The 23,900-nt window shown below is 35.6% G+C and overlaps 1 protein-coding gene across 3 annotated transcripts in view; it reads left to right on the top strand.

The window, feature by feature from the left end:
- Nucleotides 1-23,900, top strand: part of CFH (complement factor H) — a 133,598-nt gene that overhangs the window by 89,473 nt on the left and 20,225 nt on the right. For all 3 annotated transcript variants that reach the window (XM_024975973.2, NM_001033936.1, XM_024975974.2), the window contains 6 exon segments: nt 1,674-1,850; nt 5,920-6,096; nt 6,986-7,171; nt 7,280-7,459; nt 9,842-10,021; nt 15,681-15,863. In XM_024975973.2, the coding sequence (XP_024831741.1) occupies nt 1,674-1,850; nt 5,920-6,096; nt 6,986-7,171; nt 7,280-7,459; nt 9,842-10,021; nt 15,681-15,863 (1,083 nt within the window).

Raw genomic sequence — 23,900 nt, 5'->3', positions numbered from 1 at the left:
AATGATTAATTACTAGTGGATTAGAATATCATTGTACTATTTAGTTCAACGTTTTGTCACTTTAAAACATCCTGTGACTAAAATCTAATTTTGCTAAGAGCCTTACCTCTCTTCCGGGATAAATTCATTTATTTTCAGTTGAGACCTTTGTGCTGATTGCATCTGCTTTTATTTTAGGAGACTCTTAAGCCAGAGTTTCTGCTCCTAAGCCTAAAAGTTATGTTTTTAAGCAAAGATGTGAGGCCATAGTGCATAAACTTCAAATAATATGATATATAATTCATGTTAGGATACATATCCTTGTGAAAAAGTCTCTCTTAGGAAATCTTCATAAACATCTAGTTAGTGGAGACAGAGAAACACTTCTAGACAGGACCAAATTCTGCTGTGCTGAAGGTTTTTCTTGTAGCAACACATAGATATTTATGAAGATTTTCTAAGAACAATTAATGAGTTTGTTTTATTCATCCCAAAGCCACACACTGATATTTTTGAAGTGATATTTTACATATTCACTTTAGGTGAAGTGGGTATTTATAATATCCCTTTCTACTGTTTTCATTTTATTTTTTCCAGTGTCTATACTTGCTACAGGCACTACACCCTCAAAATGAAAAAAGTCACATATCAAACTTATTTTATTTTAATATATGACAGTTTTCCATTCTAACACTCTTTTTATGAAAATATCTCTATTATTATATTTTACTAGTATAATTTTGCTTTAATACATTATGAAGTTTGAAGTAAATTATTTAAACTATTAACATCAGTCTGTGGTGTTAGTGAGGAGAAGGCAGTGGCACCCCACTCCAGTACTCTTGCCTGGAAAATCCCATGGATGGAGGAGCCTGGTGGGCTGCAGTCCCTGGGATCACTAGGAGTCGGACACGACTGAGCGACTTCACTTTCACTTTTCACTTTCCTGCATTGGAGAAGGAAATGGCAACCCACTCCAGTGTTCTTGCTTGGAGAATCCTAGGGACGGGGGAGCCTGGTGGGCTGCCGTCTATGGGGTCGCACAGAGTTGGACATGACTGGAGAGACTTAGCAGCATCATCAGCAGCAGCATGGTGTTAGTGAAAACAGATTGTTTGTTAACATATTTTCTTATAAATAGCTATAAATAATAAAATTATGTCTGTATTCAACCTCGATAAGTATAAAATAATATACAACCATTAGAGATATAGTTGGAAAAGGAAAATCAGCATGTGAATTTTAAAAATTTTATAGCATCTTTAAAAAATTAACTTGCCTTTTGAAAATTACTTCTTTTCATTGAAGTTTTCTCTGGCAAATATGTCACAACTGCTAATTAATTTGGCATATTAATTAGGAAAATGCTGTTATGAAAATAGTATAATACTTCTGTAATGGCTTATTTTAATACTAGCTTTGGAAAAAAATGCACAAGTACAGCAACTGAGGAACATGTTCATAACGTAAATAATTCAGGAACATTAAGTGTTGAGAAAAATGTTGCATAAAAATACACTTGTTTTCACTTTGAGTAATTATTTCAGGACAGTGATATATCACTGGCATGGTTGGCTAATTTTTTATGATTTGTACATACTAATTGGTGAAGCCCTTTTCCCTTGAGATGAAACTCAATCAAATTGCCCAGTAAATAATATTAGAAATAAAATCAAAATCCCATTATCCCTTAGAATCCTGTGACAGGCCAGTATTTGAGAAGGCCAGAGTCAAAAGTGATGGCACATGGTTCAGGCTGAACGACAGGCTGGACTACGAATGTGTTGATGGGTATGAGAACCGAGATGGACGCACCACAGGCTCCATAGTATGTGGTCAAGACGGCTGGTCTGATAAAGCTGCATGCTATGGTAAGCGCTCTTTTCCAGATGTTCTTAGAGATAAGCAAAATTTAACAGTAATTGTCAGAAGTGTTTTATTTGTACCAAATTACACAGATCTAGAATCATCTTTAAGGAATGATGCTTCCTTCTACTTTAATGTAAACTGGAAGGAGGGGAAGTTTTAAAGTCCAATGACTCACTCAATACAAAATGACAGGGTCTTGCAACCTGTTCAAGTATTTGCTTGTAAGTGTCTGCTTATACCTCCTACCTTGAATGTTAACTTCTGCAGGTTTTGACAGGTGCTTTTTATTTTCTGACTTGGACAAGTTCTGAGGACAATGGCATGGATCTCTTTTATTTTGCCAATCAGATGTGTTTTTTCCAGGGTTGAAAATAGGGCTTCAGTCTCTGGTAAGCTGAGTGGATGTTGAGTGTCCCAAGTCAAGGGAAGAGTTATGTACAAACTTTGGCAGCAAGGTAATATTTGGAAAATATGAAGGTGGGTGGATTCTACTGAATGAGAGAGGATTTTATGAGCTAAAGCTGATATGAGGCAAAGGAAAGATGAGCTGGGTTATTTCAAGGCATATTAACATTGACTGATTTTATGATTCATGAAAAGCCATAGGGAATTTTAAGAAAAGGAATGATATAATTTTATTTGGATTTTTGAAGGCCGTTTGTGGATTTTTCTGTATGCTGTGCTTATGATGGACAAGAGAAGATTCAAGAAACCATGTGGGGTGAAAAAGTGTGGGGATTAGATAAATTCTTGGCTGAAGTGATTCAGAGCAGAGAATAGATTTGGGATATATTCTCCTGGTAATAAATGCACATAACGTTGCTAAATGTTGGTTGTCAGAAAGAGCAAAAGTTGAAGGGACTCATGTTTTGAATACCATTTTCTCATAAGCAAGCAAGCAAATGGAAATGACTTTGTACGTGGTACTGGCAGGAGAAAGAACACTCTTGCAAGAGCATCACAACTTTGACCTGAACACATTGTGGTTGGGCCAATGGGGACCATAAACATTGGATACATCAACTGTAGTGTTGAATGCATAGGTTTAAGCAGGAGATACCCACATGAGATTATCACTCTCTAAATTATGACATCAGATTAGAAAAGAATGTAGAATGAAAATAGAAGAAAGCTCAAGACTGAGTCCTGAAGCTTCCAACACTGAGGTGTCTGACAGAAGAAGAATAGATGGCAAAGTGGACAGAAAGAAAGGAGGACCCAGAGAATTTAGGAGAAAAAAATGTCAGAATGAATGTTGCATAGATTGGACAGAGTAAAATGATTTAAGAGCAAGGGATAATAAATTGACTAATAGTAATTTCTATGGAATCAGCCTGAAATGGTTCTATATCCAATTCCACCATTTGCTAAGTATGAATCTAAGGGCAACAACCTATTTGAAGGTTTATTCACTCCTCTGAGTCTGTAAAATGATTTAATATCTACAAATGTTCTAATATTTCAAAAGATCTTTTAGTTATTAAAATAAATTATTCATATACACTTGTCATAATGCCTGCCATACAGTTTAATCAAGGAAATTGTAAACTAATTACATTAGAATAGTTACACTAATGAATACTTCTAATTCAGTTAATAAGCCAGGTTAAAAGACTAAAAATGTGGTGCCAACATTAATTGTGAGAGAGACAGTTTCAGATGGAGTAGACAGGGGAAAACCTACTTAGAACCTGCTAAATAAATTATTAGTAAGAAATGCAATACAGCATGTGGACATAACTCTTTGAAAAGGCTTGGTTGTGACAGAGAACAAGAGGTTCAGGATAGAGATTTCAGATAGACACACAGGGGAAGCTTGTTAGAGGAACAGGCCAGGCTTGTTCAACAGTGTCCAGAGCCCAAATTTCACTTTCAGGCTGTCAGCAAGCACCTAATATATGCCAGAAGTTGCCTAAGAGTAATTGTGAAGAATACAGTGGGGGACGGTGGTATGTCTTTCAAGAGCTTTCATGCCAGTATGAAAAAAATAAAAAGATGAGTTAAGGCAAATAATGAACCAAAAAGTAAAAATATTTCTATTATATTAATCCAATAAGTGTATTCTAAGAACAAAAGAATCCAAGTGCTTAGAAAGTAGGAGGGACTGCGGGTCAAGTTTATGTAGGAAGACGTCTATGCAAAGAAAGCCTGGAAACCATTTGTCAGCAGAGGCACACGCCTTTGCGGCAGCCATGGCAGCAAAGCAATTGGCTTATTTTAAAAAGATCAGATGGTAAAGAATCTGCCTGCAATGCAGGAGACTTGGGTTCAGTCCCTGGGTCAGGAAGATTCCTTGGAGAAGGGAATGGCAGCCCTCTGCAGTATTCTTGCCTGAAGAATTCCACAGACAGAGGAGTCTGGAGGGCTATAATCCATAGGGTCAAAAAGAGACATACCTGAGAGACTACAATTTCACTTTCAAAATTTCTGAGCCACCTGACAGTAAAATATCCACTTGCATTGCGGGAGACCTGGATTTGATCCCTGGGTTAGGAAGATCCCTTAGAGAAGGGAATGGCAACCCACTGCAATATTTTTGCCTGAAGAATTCCATGGAATTTTGGTGAGCTGCAGTCAGGGAATCACAAAGTGATGGACACAACTGAGCTACTAACAATTCTAAGTAAAGGGAAAGGCTTTTAACATGATCATGTCTTTCTTACAGTCACTCTATTGGAAGACAGCAGTTGGAAAACAGCCTAATGCCAAGACCTTTTTGTTGTTGTTAAAGCAATATTTAACACAGTATGATAAAATAGGAATTTTACATAAGATAAACATAAAATATGTAAACAAAGTCACATACCAACAGAAGTATTGCTATGTGGAAGTTTGGAATAGAATTTTAGGAAAGGAAACCCAATGATTCTCATCAATAGTAACCTCTCATCTAAGCTACAAAACTCAACATTAAAAAAAAGCAGAAACAGAAACAAACAACAATAACAAAAAAGCAGAAACAAACTTATTGATTTTGGGGGGAGGGGGCATTACTTGTAAAACTAGTTAGCTTATGTATAATTTTATGATAATGTTTGAAGAATTTTAGATAGTATGATTCTACTTTTTGGTGAGATTCTAATTCTTAAATTCCAATTGAGAAGTTTAAAAATGATTTAGCAATAGGAAGATTCCAAATAAAGAATAATGAAATTTTTGATAATATGTAGCAATCCCTGGTGGCTCAGATGGTAAAGAATCTGCCTACAATGAGGGAGACCTGGGTTTGATCCCTTGGTTAGGAAGATCCCCTAGAGAAGGGAATGACTACCCACTCCAGTATTCTTGCCCGGAGAATTCCATGGGCAGAGAGCCTGGCCAGCTATACTCCACGGGGTCACAAAGGGTCAGACACAAGGGAGCGACTAATCCACACACAGCAATGTCACAAATTTCATAGATTTTACACATTTTCAATGATAAGTTTATACATTTTTAAAATGAATCAGAATAATTAAACATATATTAATAGTTAAGCTCATTTATAGGTACAATAAGATTAGATGTTTGTGTTGTCATATACATAATCAAGACACCTAGAATATGCCTATGTGACCTTGAACATGTTTACTCATTTTGTTTCATGTTTCAGTTTGATTTCTATACTTGTAGATAAAATTAAGTGATTTTTAATGTACCTGTAACTCAAATATAAGAGAAATGTCTCTCTTTGTGTTCTAGTTTCCCAGTTATATTTTTTATAATACCATTTTTTCATTTATATTCAGTTTTAAAATTGTGTATTTTTTATTCTGAGAGGATATTTCTACATTTTGAGACCAAAAAAGTAGCATTATATTTTGTAAATGTCAGTGATAAAATCAGATCCAGTATTAACAAGTTGACTTTACAAATAAATTATCAGGCATATATGTTGCTGCTCAATACCTTAATATTTCTCAAAATCCCAGATGAGTGCAGAGGATGTATAAAACCTAACATGTAATGTTTTTCAAGGAAGAGCATGTGTTCTGTGTATGCAGTACCCAGCACCTCATTTTATGTTACACAAATAATATTTATTTTGCAATGGTTAAATATTCTCAGTCAATTACTTATCTTTTTTGATAGAAAGAGAATGCAGTATTCCTGAAATGGATCCATACTTAAATGCTTATCCCAGGAAAGAAACATATAAAGTTGGAGATGTGCTGAAATTCTCCTGCAGTCAAGGCCGTATTATGGTTGGAGCAGATTCAGTTCAGTGCTACCACTTTGGATGGTCCCCTAAACTTCCAACGTGTAAAGGTAAATATTTATCTGACAGTTGTTGGAGCAAGAGTTGGGATTTCAGATATCAACCTTTTTATTTCCCTCCCTTAATTTTCTGTCCACTTTCAGTGCATCTATAGTCTAATGATTAAGGCAGAGATATACCCACCAAGGTGGAGAAGGAAACGGCAACCCACTCCAGTATTCTTGCCTGGATAATCCCGGGGACAGAGAAGCGTGGTGGGCTGCTGTCTATGGGGTTACACAGAGCCGGACACGACTGAATGACCCACCAAGGATATGTGCTGGGTATACCTCAGTTTTCCTTCTTTAAGAAATTAACCTTCAGGTGCTTCTTGAAATATGTGGTGGAGAATCCACATAAATGCATGAGGAACCTGACACTGGCAGGATTTCTTGTTAGTTTTCCTTTTTCCTGCAATTCCACCATTAATATTGGAGAGTTTATATACTGTGGGCTTTACATCTAGTGTCCTCAAGTATATCTAAAGAGTGTTCAAGTAACTTAAAATCAGTTCAGTCACATGTATCAAATCATATGAATCAAAGTTAAACTTTTCAAATGCTTCTCTCAAATGATATTTTTTTCAAAAAGTTTTCACACAGTGTTTCTGTGGAATAAAAGTATTGCTGTAATTTATACTCCCAGATTGAGTAACTGGTTTGCATATTTATTTAACATGTCTGGATAATGAACATGCTTTCTGAGCATACATAGACTTCAATATACTAGTTCAAGATGAGTAACAGAATCAGTAAACACTATTCTTTTTTCATCGTTTAAGAATGCTAAAATAAATTATATAACAAATAAAAGATCATTTAGAGAAATCCATTTCTGCATTAGCTGGATTTTTCAGTTATAAGACACAATGTTACCATAATTTATGCAATATTTCTACAGTAAAGAAAGTAAAGTCCTGTGCTCTACCTCCTGAACTTCCTAATGGGAAAAGGAAAGAAATACACAAAGAAGAATATGCACACAATGAGGTCGTGGAATATGCTTGCAACCCCAGATTTCTGATGAAGGGTTCTCATAAAATTCAGTGTGTTGATGGAGAATGGACAGCTTTACCTGTGTGTATTGGTAATGTATTAAAAGTAGTAATATTTCAAGGTAAATCATTACTCTTATTTGTATCCATATACACATTTAAATAATATTTTAAAGACAAATATATTTGTGGATTTTCAGAGGAGGAGCGTACCTGTGGAAATATACCTGACCTTGATCACGGCGATGTCAAGCCTTCTGTCCCTCCCTATCACCATGGAGACTCGGTTGAGTTCAGTTGCAGAGAAGCATTTACAATGATTGGACCCAGATTTATCACGTGTATTAGTGGAGAGTGGACCCAGCCTCCTCAGTGCATTGGTCAGAATACACATCTCAAATTGACCTTTAGTATTTGCAGCCATTCTGTTGAAATTTAGAGTTATCCTTGAGAATGTCAGATCTTAAAATATAATGATCCCAAACATTTGATTTTTATAGTCCAATATGTGTTGAAGAGGAAAAATATAAACTAGCAATAGAATTTTATCCATCTTTCTGTCCTGATATGGACATTGTTTATCTTGACAAGTGTGAAACTAAACCTTACTGATAGATACTCATGTGATTAAAATGGGAGCACTAGTTACCAGGAAAATACAACTATCATTGCAGAAATGCCATTTTTGCTTTTATATGGTACTCTTTCTTTTAGAACATTGGAAACCAGGAATTATAGTTGAGGAAAATACCCATTTGATACATTTCTGTAGGAATCTTCCCTCTCAAGCTTCTAACAATGATAATTTCTCTATCTGTTTCAAATTCTGAAAAGAAAATTTACTGTGTTGGGGAGGGTGGGCTCCAGCCCTCCCTGTTAGTAGGTAACTCTGTCATGGGAGGCACTTGGGGTGGGGCCAGGAACCTGCCCTGATGCATTTCCCTGTAAGAGACTCGTCCTGACTTTTGGATGATCAAGTCTTTGATGACTGACCAAGAGAATCAATGTTAGCTGCCTTCTTTCATTTTTTCTATTGGAATAGACTTTTTCCTGGAGTTTTCCTGGGCTCTGCATTCAAAGACAGCCCTGGATTTCCAGGCCTATTAACTCATTATATTTCTAGTCATTAATTATTCCAAGAAGAAGGTATGGCTTAGGCTTAGGCCCTGAGTGAGGGCAGGGACTGATAGCTGTTTTCTTTGCCGACAGTATGTCAAAAGACCCATGTCAAAAGACCAGTTGACAGATGGGAGACATTCAGTGGGAGTTTATTTAGTTAAATAGTAATTTTTTTTTTTTTGCTTATTAATCCCTGCATTTTCATGAACACATTATTGTCCTAGGTATTGCCAATTCTTCAAGATCAAACCTCATCTTTGTCCTCTTCTATCTCCTCAAATGACCTCACCTCATTTAACTTTTCATTCTACCTAATGCCAAAATGTTTGCTTCAATTATTACTCTTCTGACCTCAGAGTTTTCCTTGCAAAGGTTAATCCTCTACCTGTATTCAGTTTAATGTAGTCCCCCTTTGCTATAATAGACCTTATTCCAGTTTTCTTCTCTCGAGGTTTATTTTGTAACTCTGTCTAATCTAGCTTGTCATTCTTCCTACTATGCTTATTTTCTCCTAATAAAATACGTCTGCTTTCCTTCCAGAAATCAGTCCATCATAGGATGAGGCCCGCAGCCACTATTTCTCCTTTTGAGTATACATCTTCCTTTGGCCACCATTCCTTGAAGAATACTACTGGTTTTATGTCCATCAACACCCTGAACAAAATTTAAAAACAAGGCTAATTCTCAAGCCTTTAGTGTGTTTTCAATTCAGCTTGTTATTTTATTTTTTCAGAGTTTTATTTTGATATCATCATTTTTCTTTGACTATCTACTCGACTTTTCCTTATTTTATTCATTTCACTAAACCTTTATCATAAACAAATCATTAACATATACTGCCAAAGATCTATACGGATATTTTGTCAAATTCAAAAAGAACTTCCACTTGCACTGAACTTATAAAATAGGTATATATATACATAAAGCTTTTTTAGTCCATATTTAACTTATCCTGGAGCTAGAAAAAAATTGTTATCATGGCTTTATATTGCATTATAATGATCTGGTACATAACACAGTGGCTCAAAGACTCCAAGTGTATATGCAAGATAGGTTGTAACTTTAAGTACCCATCTTCTTATTTCAAGTGTTTGTTTATTTTTGGTGTCAGGTAAAAGATTTGCTTAAAAGTTAAGATTCTATACAAAACACCTTGGATGTAGTTTTCTTATTATGTTTCATATTATTTCTTGAAAAAAATGTATATAAAGTAGCAACTTGGTATGCTTAGTCCACAGAAAATTGTTTTATTTTATTGTTTTAAGATTGTGAATTAAAAATAATGTAGAGATGCTTAAGGTCAACAAGCAAATTTATGAATATTTGCACAGATTTCAAGTTTGGGACCAAATTTATTCACGTGATAGCTATTTGCTATGTAGATCATCAAAAAGTATTCCAGTCAAAAAGGCAGAAATCTTTAGGATGGGTATTTTCTCTGAAATTTCAAAAACTGGACACAAGACTCAGGCTCATGTATAATTTTTCATCTCATGCAATTTGATCAGCAGTAACTTGGCTGGTGCAATTTGTAGGCAGAAATTCTCACATCATTATTTTATTGACAAAATAAGCTATTTTTTGTTATTGGCTATTTGGTTCTTTAGAATTAGTCTTTTCAAGAGAATGTTTTCATTTTATAGCAACAGATGAACTTAGGAAGTGTAAAGGGTCAACATTATTTCCACCTGAGGGGAGACCAGCACATAAGATTGAATATGACCATAACACCAACAAAAGTTACCAATGTCGAGGAAAATCAGAACACAAACACTCAATCTGTATAAATGGAGAATGGGATCCTAAAGTAGACTGCAATGAAGGTAATCTCTTGTCCATAATGTTTTAAAAAATGTATTCTATATCTCACTAACTTGTAAAAGTAGTATCTTTGTGTCCTTCAAGGAAATTTAGCTATTTATCATTCCAAATATTTTCCATCTGCAAGGTAATTTAGAAGCTAATCAAAATAATGTGTCTAAATATTAATTGTATAACGTGCCTTAATCAGCTATGTGACAAACAACTCAGAGACTTTGTGACTTTAAATTAACATCTGGGCAATAGGTGTGCTCATTTTTATGGAAAAGCCATTGTTTCTGATTTTGTGTATTACACATACATGTACTTATGTTTATGCTGAACTATTATGTATTTATCAACATATCTATATGTATCAATCTATGTATCTATTTATATATATTTATGTATCTATCTAGTCATCTATTTTGGGAGAAGGCAATGGCACCCCAGTCTTGCCTGGAAAATCCCATGGACGGAGGTGCCTGGAAGGCTGCAGTCCATGGGGTCGCTAGGAGTCGGACACGACTGAGCGACTTCACTTTCACTTTTCACTTTCATGCATTGGAGAAGGAAATGGCAACCCACTCCGGTGTTCTTGCCTGGAGAATCCCAGGGAGGGGAGCCTGGTGGGCTGCTGTCTATGGGGTCGCACAGAGTCAGACACGACTGAAGCGACTTAGCAGCAGCAGCAGCAGTCATTTATTTCTCTTGTTTGTTTAACTATCTTGAGAAGTCTTGAGTCATGTTTACATGATGAATTCCAATTGAATAGGTTCATTTCAATTTTCCACTTTTAATATCTGTGTTTCTCTTCTCCAATTCTATGACTTTTGGACTCCCTATCCTCAATATGTTTACCAATTTCTACAAGCCTAGAATATCTAGAAAGAAGCTTCAAATCAGTAGAAAACCAGATCTACTGTCTAATATTCCACCTCATAATTCATCCTTTTATAAAGATCCTAATATAAAAATCATACAACAATAAAGCTGTATTAATGGAGAATAAATTATTTAGAAAAACATAACTATTTGGGAATTAAACAACAAACTTCTAAATAACTGCCATGCCGATACATAATGTGCATTGTATATTATGGGCTTCCCTGGAAGTTGTGCTGGTAAAGAATCCGCCTGCCATGCAAGAGACCCCAGTTCAATTTCTAGATCAGGAATATCCCCTAGAGAAGAGTTAAGCTGCCCACTCCAGGATTCTTGAGTTTCCCTGGTAGATCAGTCTGTAATCTGCTTGCAGTGGGGGGGACCTGGGTTCAATCCCTGTGTTGTGAGGATCCCATGGAGGCAACCCACTCCAGTATTCTTGTCTGGAGAAGCCCCAAGGACAGAGGAGCCTGGCAGGTTGCAGACCATGGGATCACAAAGAGTGAGACATGACTGACTGGCTAAGCACAGCATTGTATATTATACATTATATATTTATGATTGCTTGGTCCTTGTGAATTAACTTTTTTTTAATTATAAAATACTTCTTAATTTTTGTCATGTACCTTTTCTGGAAATATATATTAGCTTTTTAAATATAGTTAAATTACAACATTTATTATTTCATATGATGAAGAAATTCCCCAAAAATTTCAAGGAATTCATGATTATAAATTATTCTAAATTAGTAGCAAATATAAAATTAAAAGAGCTTGCTACACAACTGCATCTTTAAAGAAGCAAGCAACATTTAGGGGTAGTGAAGTACATATGTTCTACAGTTTCTTCTAGAAACTTTATAATTTTATGTGAGTATATTTAAGTATGTTATCTGTCTCATGTTAACATTTGAGAATTGCGTAAAGTAGGAGTTGATTTTTTATGGATGGATTGTCAATTATTTTAAGAATATGTGTGGAAGAGCCATTGAAGTGAAAAAATCAGTTAACCAGGAAAGTGTTGATTTATTTCTGAACTTTATATTTAGTCACTTAACTATCTTCACTGCTGCCAAATTACCTTTGTAACTAGCTTTTTAGCAGGCTGAAAGTCTGATAATAGTCTCCAAGTAGGTTCCTCTCACTCAAAATAACTTTATTTATTTTGGTTTTGAACATAGAAATTTCAGGGGAGACTTACAAACTTTTTTTTAAATATAAATTTATTTATTTTAATTGGAGGTTAATTACTTTACAATATTTTGATAAAATATTGGGTTGTATATCAAATGGGATGACTTTGTAATGAGAAAAGAATTGTGGACAATTGGCTTCTTTACCATATTGAATTTTGAATTCATAAACATGGTATGTCTCTATTTATTTCTGCTTCAATATTTCCAGACATACCAATAGGCTCCCCTGGGGGCTCAGACAGTAAAGAATCTGCCTGCAATTCAGGAGACCCGGGTTCAATCCCTGAGTAGGGAAGATTCCCTGGAGAAGGGAATGGCTACCCACTTCAGTATTCTTGCCTGCAGAATCCCATGGACAGAGAAGCCTGGCAGGCTGCAGTCCATAGGGTTGCAGAGAGTTGGACACGACTGAGCACACGTGAGATCTGATATGCAGTTTGCTTCTTTGAAATATTCCCTTGATGAAGAATTCAGTTTCTTTAATAGGGAGTATGCTAGTCACATTTTCTACATTGTCTTATCACTGTGTGACTGTTGCATTTTTCAAGAAATATCTCTATTTTACCTAACTTATGAAATTGATTGATGTAAAATCATTTCTAATAGTCACATAACATTCTATTTTTCTTTTAATCCTATAGTATATTGGGTAATCTCACCTCTTTCATTTTTGGTATTGAGAGTTGTTTCCCTCCTTTATTTTGTGAATAGAGTTTTGTTTTTCAAAATTATCATTTTCAAATTAACATTTTTAACACACATAGTTTCTTCCATTTCCTCTTGTGTCTAATTTGTATCTTGTTAATGTTCATGATTTTTAACTTTCTTAATTTTCTGTTTTCTCTTTTCTATTAATCTTTCTCAATTTTTTCTCTCTTGTGGACTTAATTTTCCTTTTTTCTGATCACTTCATTTTAATTTTACTCTCTCATTTTTTAAGATAAAAAATGATAACATTGATTCAAACCATCCTGCTTTTGAAATCTAAGCCTGTAAAACTACCTTTTTTTTACTTCTAAGTATTGCTTTACCTGTGCCTCAAAAATTTATAAATATGTATCAATTTTATTTTCAATGAACTGTATGTGAAATATTGTCTAATATTCATAGTGGCTTCTTTGATGTAACAGTTGTTTAGAAATGTGTTGTTTAATTCTCACATATTTATGGATTTCTAAGTAGTTCAGTCTCCATTAACAGTAATACTGTGGTATGATTGTTATCTAGAGAGCTGCATATATTTACTGTACACAATTTGATGATTATCATCAGTGATTACATAGATAATTTATTCTTATTTATTTCTAATCTAATTCCCTTGTCATAGAACACAGTCTGTAAATTTTTAATATTTTGAATTTTATTCTTTCTTTGTTGCACAGCATGTTGTCTATCTTTGTGATGTTTCCATTTCATATAAAGTATATGTATATTCTAGTTTCTAGATCAGGTTAACATTGTTCATAGTGTTCTAAAATGTACCTATATCTTAAAATAGCTTTTTCTAGTTGTTCTATCCATCAGAGTAGGAATGCTCTCAGAATTGCTAACAAGCGGTTGTGGATTTGTCTATTTCTTCTTTCAGTTCTGCCCATCTTTGCTTCATGTACTCTGATATATTCTTAGATACATTATATATTTATAATGGCTTAGTCTTTGTGAATTACCTTTTTAATATTTATAAAATAGGTCTTCATAGTTTTCATAATATGCCTTCTCTGGAAGTCCACATTCATTTATTGAAATATAGCTAATTAATTTAAAACACCTGATTATTTTCATGTGATAAAAGAATTCCTCATCAATTTCATGTAATGAGTCCTCAAATTATTCTCTATAAATTAAAAGCAATTGTAAATTAAAAGAAAGCTAAAACAACTTATTTACCCATATCACAAAACTTGGAAATTAAAAAAAATTTTTTTCTGTGATTTACTGACAGAAATATGTTAAATTAAGTAAAATGAAAACTGTATACTTTAGAATCTATGGTACACAGGAAAAAACAAAGATATGTATAGATTAAAACTTGATTTACAAAAAAAGTGAATTAAGTAATAGGTAGTACAATCTAGAATCCAGAAAAGAACATACATCCAAAGAACATAGAAGGAAAGGAAAACTAAAATTAAAATGTCAATTTTTATAATAAGCTAAAAAGTATAAATAGCTGATTTGCAAATATTCAGTTTATGGGGAAATGTAGTGTATAGACTAACTTTTGGAAGACTCTTAACAAATTAAAATTATTAGGACAAAAATGTTTAAACATCAGACATAAAAAAAAATAAATTCTTGAAAATACATTGATAAAAAGGTCAAAATAGTTAAAACAGAAATAAGAGAAATATTTGTGATGAAACATAAACTATTCCAAGTCTTCCCTGGTGGCTCTGATGGTAAAGAGTCCACCCGAGTTCCAGGAGACCTCGGTTCGATTCCTGTGTTGGGAAGATCCACTGGAGGAGGGCAAGGCAACCCACTCCAGTATTCTTGCCTGGAGAATCCAGAATCCCCATGGACAGAGGAGCCTGGCAGTTTATAATCCATGGGGTTGCAAAGAGTCTGACATTACTGAGTGACTAAGCACAACACAGAACACAAAAATACTCCTATTGACTTAGATCAGAATAGAAAATCTGATGATATTACTAATGATGAATAAAGTATATTCAGTCAAATATGTCCCTGAATTTAATATAAAATGTTGGCTCCCTGAAAGGATTTATGAGTTTCCAGCCTATACTTGCATAGTGTTTCTAATGAAATAGAAATGAAGTATGACAGGAGAAAGCAAAACCAAGGGGTCATAAAGGGCTCCAAATTCTTCCAGGTGTATTCACGCAGTCTTCCCTCAGTTGAGCAGAACAGGTTTTGTCTTCAGATTATGAATTGGATATTTGAGGTATCTCTATTTGATGGACTCAGACACAGTTTACAGAGGAATCTTTTATACCCTCTGGTCACGTAGAGAAAGCCAGGCTTGCTAATCCGTTAAAGAAGGTGCATTCATCAGTGTATATATCGTTTAACAGTGCAGGCAAGCTAGTGAATTGTACCTTCAGGAGAGTACTGACCTGTAAACAATACACTCTAAATCCCAGTGAACCAATCTAACTCTTACCTTGTTCAAGAATCAGCATCAAATTAATAGTTTATTAACTAAATGTAGTTTCTATCTGGCTAATCAACTCCCATGGTAGAAAAATTGGTGAGGGCTTCAATCCAAGTCCAATATATCTGATCATGAATATCTGCTAAAAAAAAAAAAAGAGACCCTGATAGCAGTTTTTCCTCAGTACCTATAACTGAGTGAGCAATTCAATTAGGGCATCCTAAAGGTTAGAAAAAATAAAATCTGTTTTACATAAATCATGCAAGATTGAGCACAGGAAGAATAAAAGGAAGAAACTAAGATCATGAGACAATGAACCAAATGTGATATACTGAAGTGCTAAACAAGCTTAAGAGTATAATTACAGAGTATCATATTATTTGATCATGTATGATATAACATTAGAGCTTTCTGTTTATTGAAAAATTTTCCTTTAATATTTGAACTTATGCTTTTTAATCAAGAAATCTAATTTTAATATTTTCAGAAGCAAAAATACAACTATGCCCACCTCCACCTCAGGTTCCCAATGCTTGTGATATGACAACTACAGTGAATTATCAGGATGGAGAAAAAATATCAATTCTATGTAAAGAAAACTATTTAATTCAAGATGCAGAAGAAATTGTGTGCAAGGATGGGAGATGGCAGTCAATCCCACGATGTATTGGTAAGTAGTGCATGCATAAGTTTGTTTAAAATATTCTTTAAAGAAGATTAATACTCCTCTAAGCTTTGTATCCTTCCATGGTGGCTCAGTGGTAAAGAAACTTCTTGCAACGCAAGAGATGCAGAAGATACGGGTTCGATCCCTGGATGGGGAAGATCCCCTGGGGAGGAGGGTGAAAACCCGCTCCAGCATTGTTGCCTGGGAAATTCCATGGACAGAGGAACCTGTTGGGCTAGAGTCCACTGGGTCACAAAGAGTTGGACATGACTAAGTGCCTGAGCATGCACACAATCTTTGTATGGATCAGCAGGATGAAGTCCTCTCTGTCTCTTCCAATTTATGTTGAAACAGTAAATCACAGTTTCAGTTTATGAACTGATGAACACTCTTTCACTTCTGATGTGAAATGCAGACAAACTCCTTGGTCTACTGTGCAAATAACAGATAAAATTTATGTTTATGCAAATTTTATTCTTAATGATCAAAGGACAAGAATGAAGGCACAACTGGGCTGCCCAGCCTGGGAGTCATGGTCCTGAAAAATAAGCCCCCAGAAATTCTGACTTAGAAGGCCAGAGTAACTTGTGCACAAGAAAGCCAGAGGGCTTTAGGAAACAGAGTTTCTTCTGTTCTTTAAAGGCATACAAAATCTCCCATACTCTGTGTCCCAGTGAAGAGGCATCAATGGGAAAGAGGCTTGGGTTAGACTAATTTGTTTACCTTTGTGAAACTTCTAGAGAGATAGAAGACAATTGGGATCATAGATACTGGTGCCAGCCATCATGAGAGACAAGTACCACTTTAGAGTTTTCCCTAACACACACATGCATAGCTTACTAGCACCAGAGACTTAACAACTCACCAGCATGACAGCACCAACCCCAGACTCCACTGGGCTCCACAGCTGCTACACCTGCATCTCATCCTGCTCGTGGGTGTGATATCACCAGCTCAAGTACGCTTAGGCCCTGAAGCCAGCTCCATCAACACTTCATCCTGCCTATGAGTGGGCTGGCAGCCACCACATGAGGCACAGTCTGTCAGCCACCTGGGGAGGAAGTGGGATCCTTTCCTACTAGTGCACCCAGAGTAGTTGGCATTGACACAACAGAAGGGCACCCCTATATCATCTAGATCTGCTGAACACATCCTACAGAGGGGAGCATTCTGTTGGGCCCCATAGACTTCTGCAAAAGACCACTTCTCTAAGATCAGGAATATACCTAACTCTTAGAAATAAACACAGAGTTAGGTAAAATCAGGAGACAGAGAAATGCATTCCAAATGAAGGAATAAGACAAAATCTCAGAAGAGTCACTAAACAAAGTTAAGCAATCTACCCAGTAAAGCATTCAAGGTAATGACCATAAAGATGCTCAGTGGACTCTAGAGAAGAATGAATGAAAACGGAATTTTACGAATAAGAAAATATAAAGAAGGACTAAACAGTGCTGAAGGATACAACAGCTGAAATGAAAAATACACTAGAGAAAATCACTAGTAGATTAGAGGATTCAGAAGAATGGATCAGAGATCTGTAAGACAGAGTAGTGGAAACTTACAAACAGCATAGGAAAAAGAAAAAAGAATTTATAAAATGAGGATAGGTTAACAGACATCTGGGACGACTTCAGTACCATTCTCATTATGGGGATCTAAAATAGAGAGAGATCTATCCTGGAGAAGGTTCCATGTGTGCTTGAGAAAAAGGTGAAATTCATTGTTTTGGGATGAAATGTCCTATAGATATCAATTAGGTCTAACTGGTCTATTGTATCATTTAAAGTTTGTGTTTCCTTGTTAATTTTCTGTTTAGTTGATCTATCCATAGGTGTGAGTGGGGTATTAAAGTCTCCCACTATTATTGTGTTATTGTTAATTTCTCCTTTCATACTTGTTAGCATTTGTCTTACATACTGCGGTACTCCCGTGTTGGGTGCATATATATTTATAATTGTTATATCTTCTTCTTGGATTGACCCTTTGATCATTATGTAGTGACCTTCTTTGTCTCTCTTCACAGCCATTGTTTTAAAGTCTATTTTATCTGATATGAGTATTGCTACTCCTGCTTTCTTTTGGTCCCTATTTGCATGGAAAATCTTTTTCCAGCCCTTCACTTTCAGTCTGTATGTGTCCCCTGTTTTGAGGTGGGTCGGCCATAAAGCTAGCCTTGGTAAATTCAAAAAAATAGAAATCATTCCAAGCATCTTTTCTGACCACAATGCAGTAAGATTAGATCTCAATTACAGGAGAAAAACGATTAAAAATTCCAACATATGGAGGCTGAACAACACGCTGCTGAATAATCAACAAATCACAGAATAAATCAAAAAAGAAATCAAAATTTGCATAGAAACGAATGAAAATGAAAACACAACAACCCAAAACCTGTGGGACACGGTAAAAGCAGTCCTAAGGGGAAAGTTCATAGCAATACAGGCACACCTCAAGAAACAAGAAAAAAGTCAAATAAATAACCTAACTCTACACCTAAAGCAACTAGAAAAGGAAGAAATGAAGAACCCCAGGGTTAGTAGAAGGAAAGAAATCTTAAAAGAGCAGAAATAAATGCAAAAGAAACAAAAGAGACCATAGCAAAAATCAACAAAACCAAAAGCTGGTTCTTTGAAAGGATAAATAAAATTGACAAACCATTAGCCAGACTCATCAAGAAACAAAGGGAGAAAAATCAAATCAATAAAATTAGAAATGAAAATGGAGAGATCACAACAGACAACACAGAAATACAAAGGATCATAAGAGACTACTATCAACAATTATATGCCAATAAAATGGACAACGTGGAAGAAATGGACAAATTCTTAGAAAAGTACAACTTTCCAAAACTGGACCAGGAAGAAATAGAAAATCTTAACAGACCCATCACAAGCACGGAAATTGAAACTGTAATCAAAAATCTTCCAGCAAACAAAAGCCCAGGTCCAGACGGCTTCACAGCTGAATTCTACCAAAAATTTAGAGAAGAGCTAACACCTATCCTGCTCAAACTCTTCCAGAAAATTGCAGAGGAAGGTAAACTTCCAAACTCATTCTATGAGGCCACCATCACCCTAATACCAAAACCTGACAAAGATCCCACAAAAAAAGAAAAGTACAGGCCAATATCACTGATGAACATAGATGCAAAAATCCTTAACAAAATTCTAGCAATCAGAATCCAACAACACATTAAAAAGATCATACACCATGACCAAGTGGGCTTTATCCCAGGGATGCAAGGATTCTTCAATATCCGCAAATCAATCAATGTAATACAGCACATTAACCAATTGAAAAATAAAAACCATATGATTATCTCAATAGATGCAGAGAAAGCCTTTGACAAAATCCAACATCCATTTATGATAAAAACTCTCCAGAAAGCAGGAATAGAAGGAACATACCTCAACATAATAAAGCTATATATGACAAACCCACAGCAAACATTATCCTCAATGGTGAAAAATTGAAAGCATTTCCTCTAAAGTCAGGAACAAGACAAGGGTGCCCACTTTCACCATTACTGTTCAACATAGTTTTGGAAGTTTTGGCCACAGCAATCAGAGCAGAAAAAGAAATAAAAGGAATCCAAATTGGAAAAGAAGAAGTAAAACTCTCACTGTTTGCAGATGACATGATCCTCTACATAGAAAACCCTAAGGACTCCACCAGAAAATTACTAGAACTAATCAATGACTATAGTAAAGTTGCAGGATATAAAATCAACACACAGAAATGCCTTGCATTCCTATACACTAATAATGAGAAAACAGAAAGAGAAATTAAGGAAACAATTCCATTCACCATTGCAACGGAAAGAATAAAATACTTAGGAATATATCTACCTAGAGAAACTAAAGACCTATATATAGAAAACTATAAAACACTGGTGAAAGAAATCAAAGAGGACACTAATAGATGGAGAAATATACCATGTTCATGGATTGGAAGAATCAATATAGTGAAAATGAGTATACTACCCAAAGCAATTTATAGATTCGATGCAATCCCTATCAAGCTACCAAAGGTATTCTTCACAGAGCTAGAAAAAATAATTTCACAATTTGTATGGAAATACAAAAAAACCTCAAATAGCCAAAGCGATCTTGAGAAAGAAGAATGGAACTGGAGGAATCAACCTACCTGACTTCAGGCTCTACTACAAAGCCACAGTTATCAAGACAGTATGGTACTGGCACAAAGACAGAAATATAGATCAATGGAACAAAATAGAAAGCCCAGAGATAAATCCACGCACATATGGACACCTTATCTTTGACAAAGGAGGCAAGAATATACAATGGATTAAAGACAATCTCTTTAACAAGTGGTGCTGGGAAAGCTGGTCAACCACTTGTAAAAGAATGAAACTAGAACACTTTCTAACACCATACACAAAAATATACTCAAAATGGATTAAAGATCTAAACATAAGACCAGAAACTATAAAACTCCTAGAGGAGAACATAGGCAAAACACTCTCTGACATACATCCCAGCAGGATCCTCTATGACCCACCTCCCAGAATATTGGAAATAAAAGCAAAAATAAACAAATGGGACCTAATTAACCTTAAAAGCTTCTGCACATCAAAGGAAACTATCAGCAAGGTGAAAAGGCAGCCTTCAGAATGGGAGAAAATAATAGCAAATGAAGCAACTGACAAACAACTAATCTTAAAAATATACAAGCAACTCCTCCAGCTCAACTCCAGAAAAAATAAATGACCCAATCAAAAAGTGGGCCAAAGAACTAAATAGACATTTCTCCAAAGAAGACATACAGATGGCTAACAAACACATGAAAAGATGCTCAACATCACTCATTATCAGAGAAATGCAAATCAAGACCACTATGAGGTACCATTTCACACCAGTCAGAATGGCTGCGATCCAAAAGTCTACAAATAATAAATGTTGGAGAGGGTGTGGAGGAAAGGGAACCCTCTTACACTGTTGGTGGGAATGCAAACTAGTACAGCCACTATGGAGAACAGTGTGAAGATTCCTTAAAAAACTGGAAATAGAACTGCCTTATGATCCAGCAATGCCACTGCTGGGCATACACACTGAGGAAACCAGAAGGGAAAGAGACACGTGTACCCCAATGTTCATCACAGCACTGTTTATAATAGCCAGGACATGGAAGCAACCTAGATGTCCATCAGCAGATGAATGGATAAGAAAGCAGTGGTGCATATACACAATGGAGTATTACTCAGCCATTAAAAAGAATACATTTGAATCAGTTCTAATGAGGTGGATGAAACTGGAGTCTATTATACAGAGTGAAGTAAACCAGAAGGAAAAACACCAATACAGTATACTAACGCATATATATGGAATTTAGAAAGATGCTAACAATAACCCTTTGTACGAGACAGCAAAAGTGACGCTGATGTATGGAACAGTCTTATGGACTCTGTGGGAGAGGGAGAGGGTGGGAAGATTTGGGAGAATGGCATTGAAACATGTAAAATATCATGTATGAAACGAGATGCCAGTCCAGGTTCAATGCACGATACTGGATGCTTGGGGCTAGTGCACTGGGACGACCCAGAGGGTTGGTATGGGGAGGGAGGAGGGAGGAGGGTTCAGGATGGGGAGCACATGTATACCTGTGGCGGATTCATTTTGATATTTGGCAAAACTAATACAATTATGTAAAGTTTAAAAATAAAATAAAATTAAAAAAAAGATGAACATAAATTATCACATTTTATCTTTCACGGAACATTTCTCATAAATAGATGTCCACTGCCATGGGTTAACCTGTGTTCTAAAAAATCATTTAACATTTGAATGATTTGTCTTCTTCTGTTTGTAAGTCAGTAGTAATTAAGTAAAAATTAGTTGTCTGGTGCCTGGAACACTTGAGATTTATTATCTAAAATAGATTAGAATCCTATGGAGAAAATTAAAGCAACAATAAAAACCATTTAATTTCAAAATAAAAAAAAATAAAATAGAGAGAGACAGAGACTTACTTCAAGAAATAATAGCTAAACTTTTCTAACCTGGGGAAGGAAAGAGACACTCAGGTCTAGAAGTCAGACAGTCCCAAAAAGAGATGAACCTGAAAAGGTCCATACCAGGACACATTATAATTTAATGGAAAAAAATTAATAATGTTGTTGTTCTAAAGTAAATGGCAATGGGATCATACTTATCAATAATTACCTTAAGTGTAAGTGGATTGAATTACCCAACCAAAAGACAAAGACTGGCTGAATGGATGCAAAAACAAGACCCCTATCAGATCAGATCAGATCAGTTGCTCAGTCGTGTCCGACTCTTTGCGACCCCATGAATCGCAGCACACCAGGCCTCCCTGTCCATCACCAACTCCCGGAGTTCACTCAGACCCCTATATATGCTGTCTAAAAGAGACCCACCTCAAAACAAGGGACACATACAGACTGAAAAAATATTTCATGCAAATGGAGGCCAAAAGAAAGCAGGAGTAGCAATATCAGATAAAATAGACTTTGAAATAAAGGCCATGAAAAAGACAAAGAAAGACACTACCTAATAATCAAAGGATCAATCCAAAAAGAAGATATAACATTATAAATATATATGCACCCAACATAGGAGCAGCTCAATACATAAGGCAAATGCTAACAAGTATGAAAGGAGAAATGAACAATAACACAATAATAGTGGGAGATTTTAATACCCCACTCACACATATGGACATGTCATCCAAACAGAAAATTAGCAAGGAAACACAAACTTTAAAGGATACAGTGGACCAGTCAGACCTAATTGATATCTATAGGACATTTCACCCTCAAACTGTGCATTTCACCTTTTCCTCAAGTGCACAAGGACCAGTCTCCAGGATATATCACATCGTGGGCCATAAACTTAGCCTTGATAAATTCAAAAAAATTGAAATCCTTTCAAAGATCTTTTCTGATCACAATGCGGTAAGATTAGATGTCAACTACAGGAAAAAGAAGCTATTAAAAATACAAACACATGGAGGTTAAGTAACACGATTCTTAATAACCAACAAAATAATCAAGAAGAAATCAAAAAGGAAATCAAAATATGCATAGAAACAAATGAAAATGAAAACACAACAACCAAAGACATATGGGAATCAGTAAAAAGGATGCTAAGGGGAAGGTTCATAGCTTTACAAGATTACCTCAAGAAATAAGAGAAAAATAAATATCCTAACTTTACACCTAAAGCAACTAGAAAAAGAAGAACCCCAGGGTTAGTATAAGGAAGGAAATCATAAAAATTAGGGCAGAAATAAATGAAAAAGAAACAAAGGAGATTATAGCAAAAATCAACAAAACTAAAAGCTGGTTCTTTAAGAAGATAAATAAAATAGACAAACCATTAGCCAGACTCATCAAGAAAAAAAGGGAGAAGAATCAAATCAATAAAATTAGAAATGAAAATGGAGACATCACAACAGACAACACAGAAATACAAAGGATCATAAGAGTCTACTATCAGCAACTAGATGCCAATAAAATGGACAACTTGGAAGAAATGGACGAATTCTGAGAAAAGTATAACCTTCCAAAACTGAACCAGGAAGAAAGAGAAAATCTTAACAGACCCATCACAAGCATGGAAATAGCACTGGAATCAAAAATTTTCCAACAAACAAAAGCCCAGGACCAGATGGCTTCATAGGTGAATCTATCAAAAATTTAGAGACGAGCTAACACCTATCCTTCCCCGGTGGCTCAGAGGGTAAAGCATCTGCCTGCAATGTAGAACACCTGCATTCAATCCCTGGGTAGGGAAGTTCCCTTGGACAAGGAAATGGCAACCCCCTCCAATACTCTTGCCTGGAAAATCCCACAGACGTAGAAGCCTGGTAAGCTACAGTCCATGAGGTCGCAAAGAGTCAGACAGGACTAAACAACTTCACTTTCACTTTTCTTTTCAACACCTATCCTACTCAAACCTTTCCAGAAAATTACAGAGGAAGGTAAACTCCCAAACTCATTCTGTGAGGCCAACATCACCCTAATTCCAAAACCAGACAAAGATGCCACAGAAAAAG

Source organism: Bos taurus, chromosome 16 (genome assembly GCF_002263795.3).
Source record: "Bos taurus isolate L1 Dominette 01449 registration number 42190680 breed Hereford chromosome 16, ARS-UCD2.0, whole genome shotgun sequence".
NCBI lineage: Eukaryota > Metazoa > Chordata > Mammalia > Artiodactyla > Bovidae > Bos > Bos taurus.
This window is presented reverse-complemented; position numbering and strand designations above follow the sequence as displayed.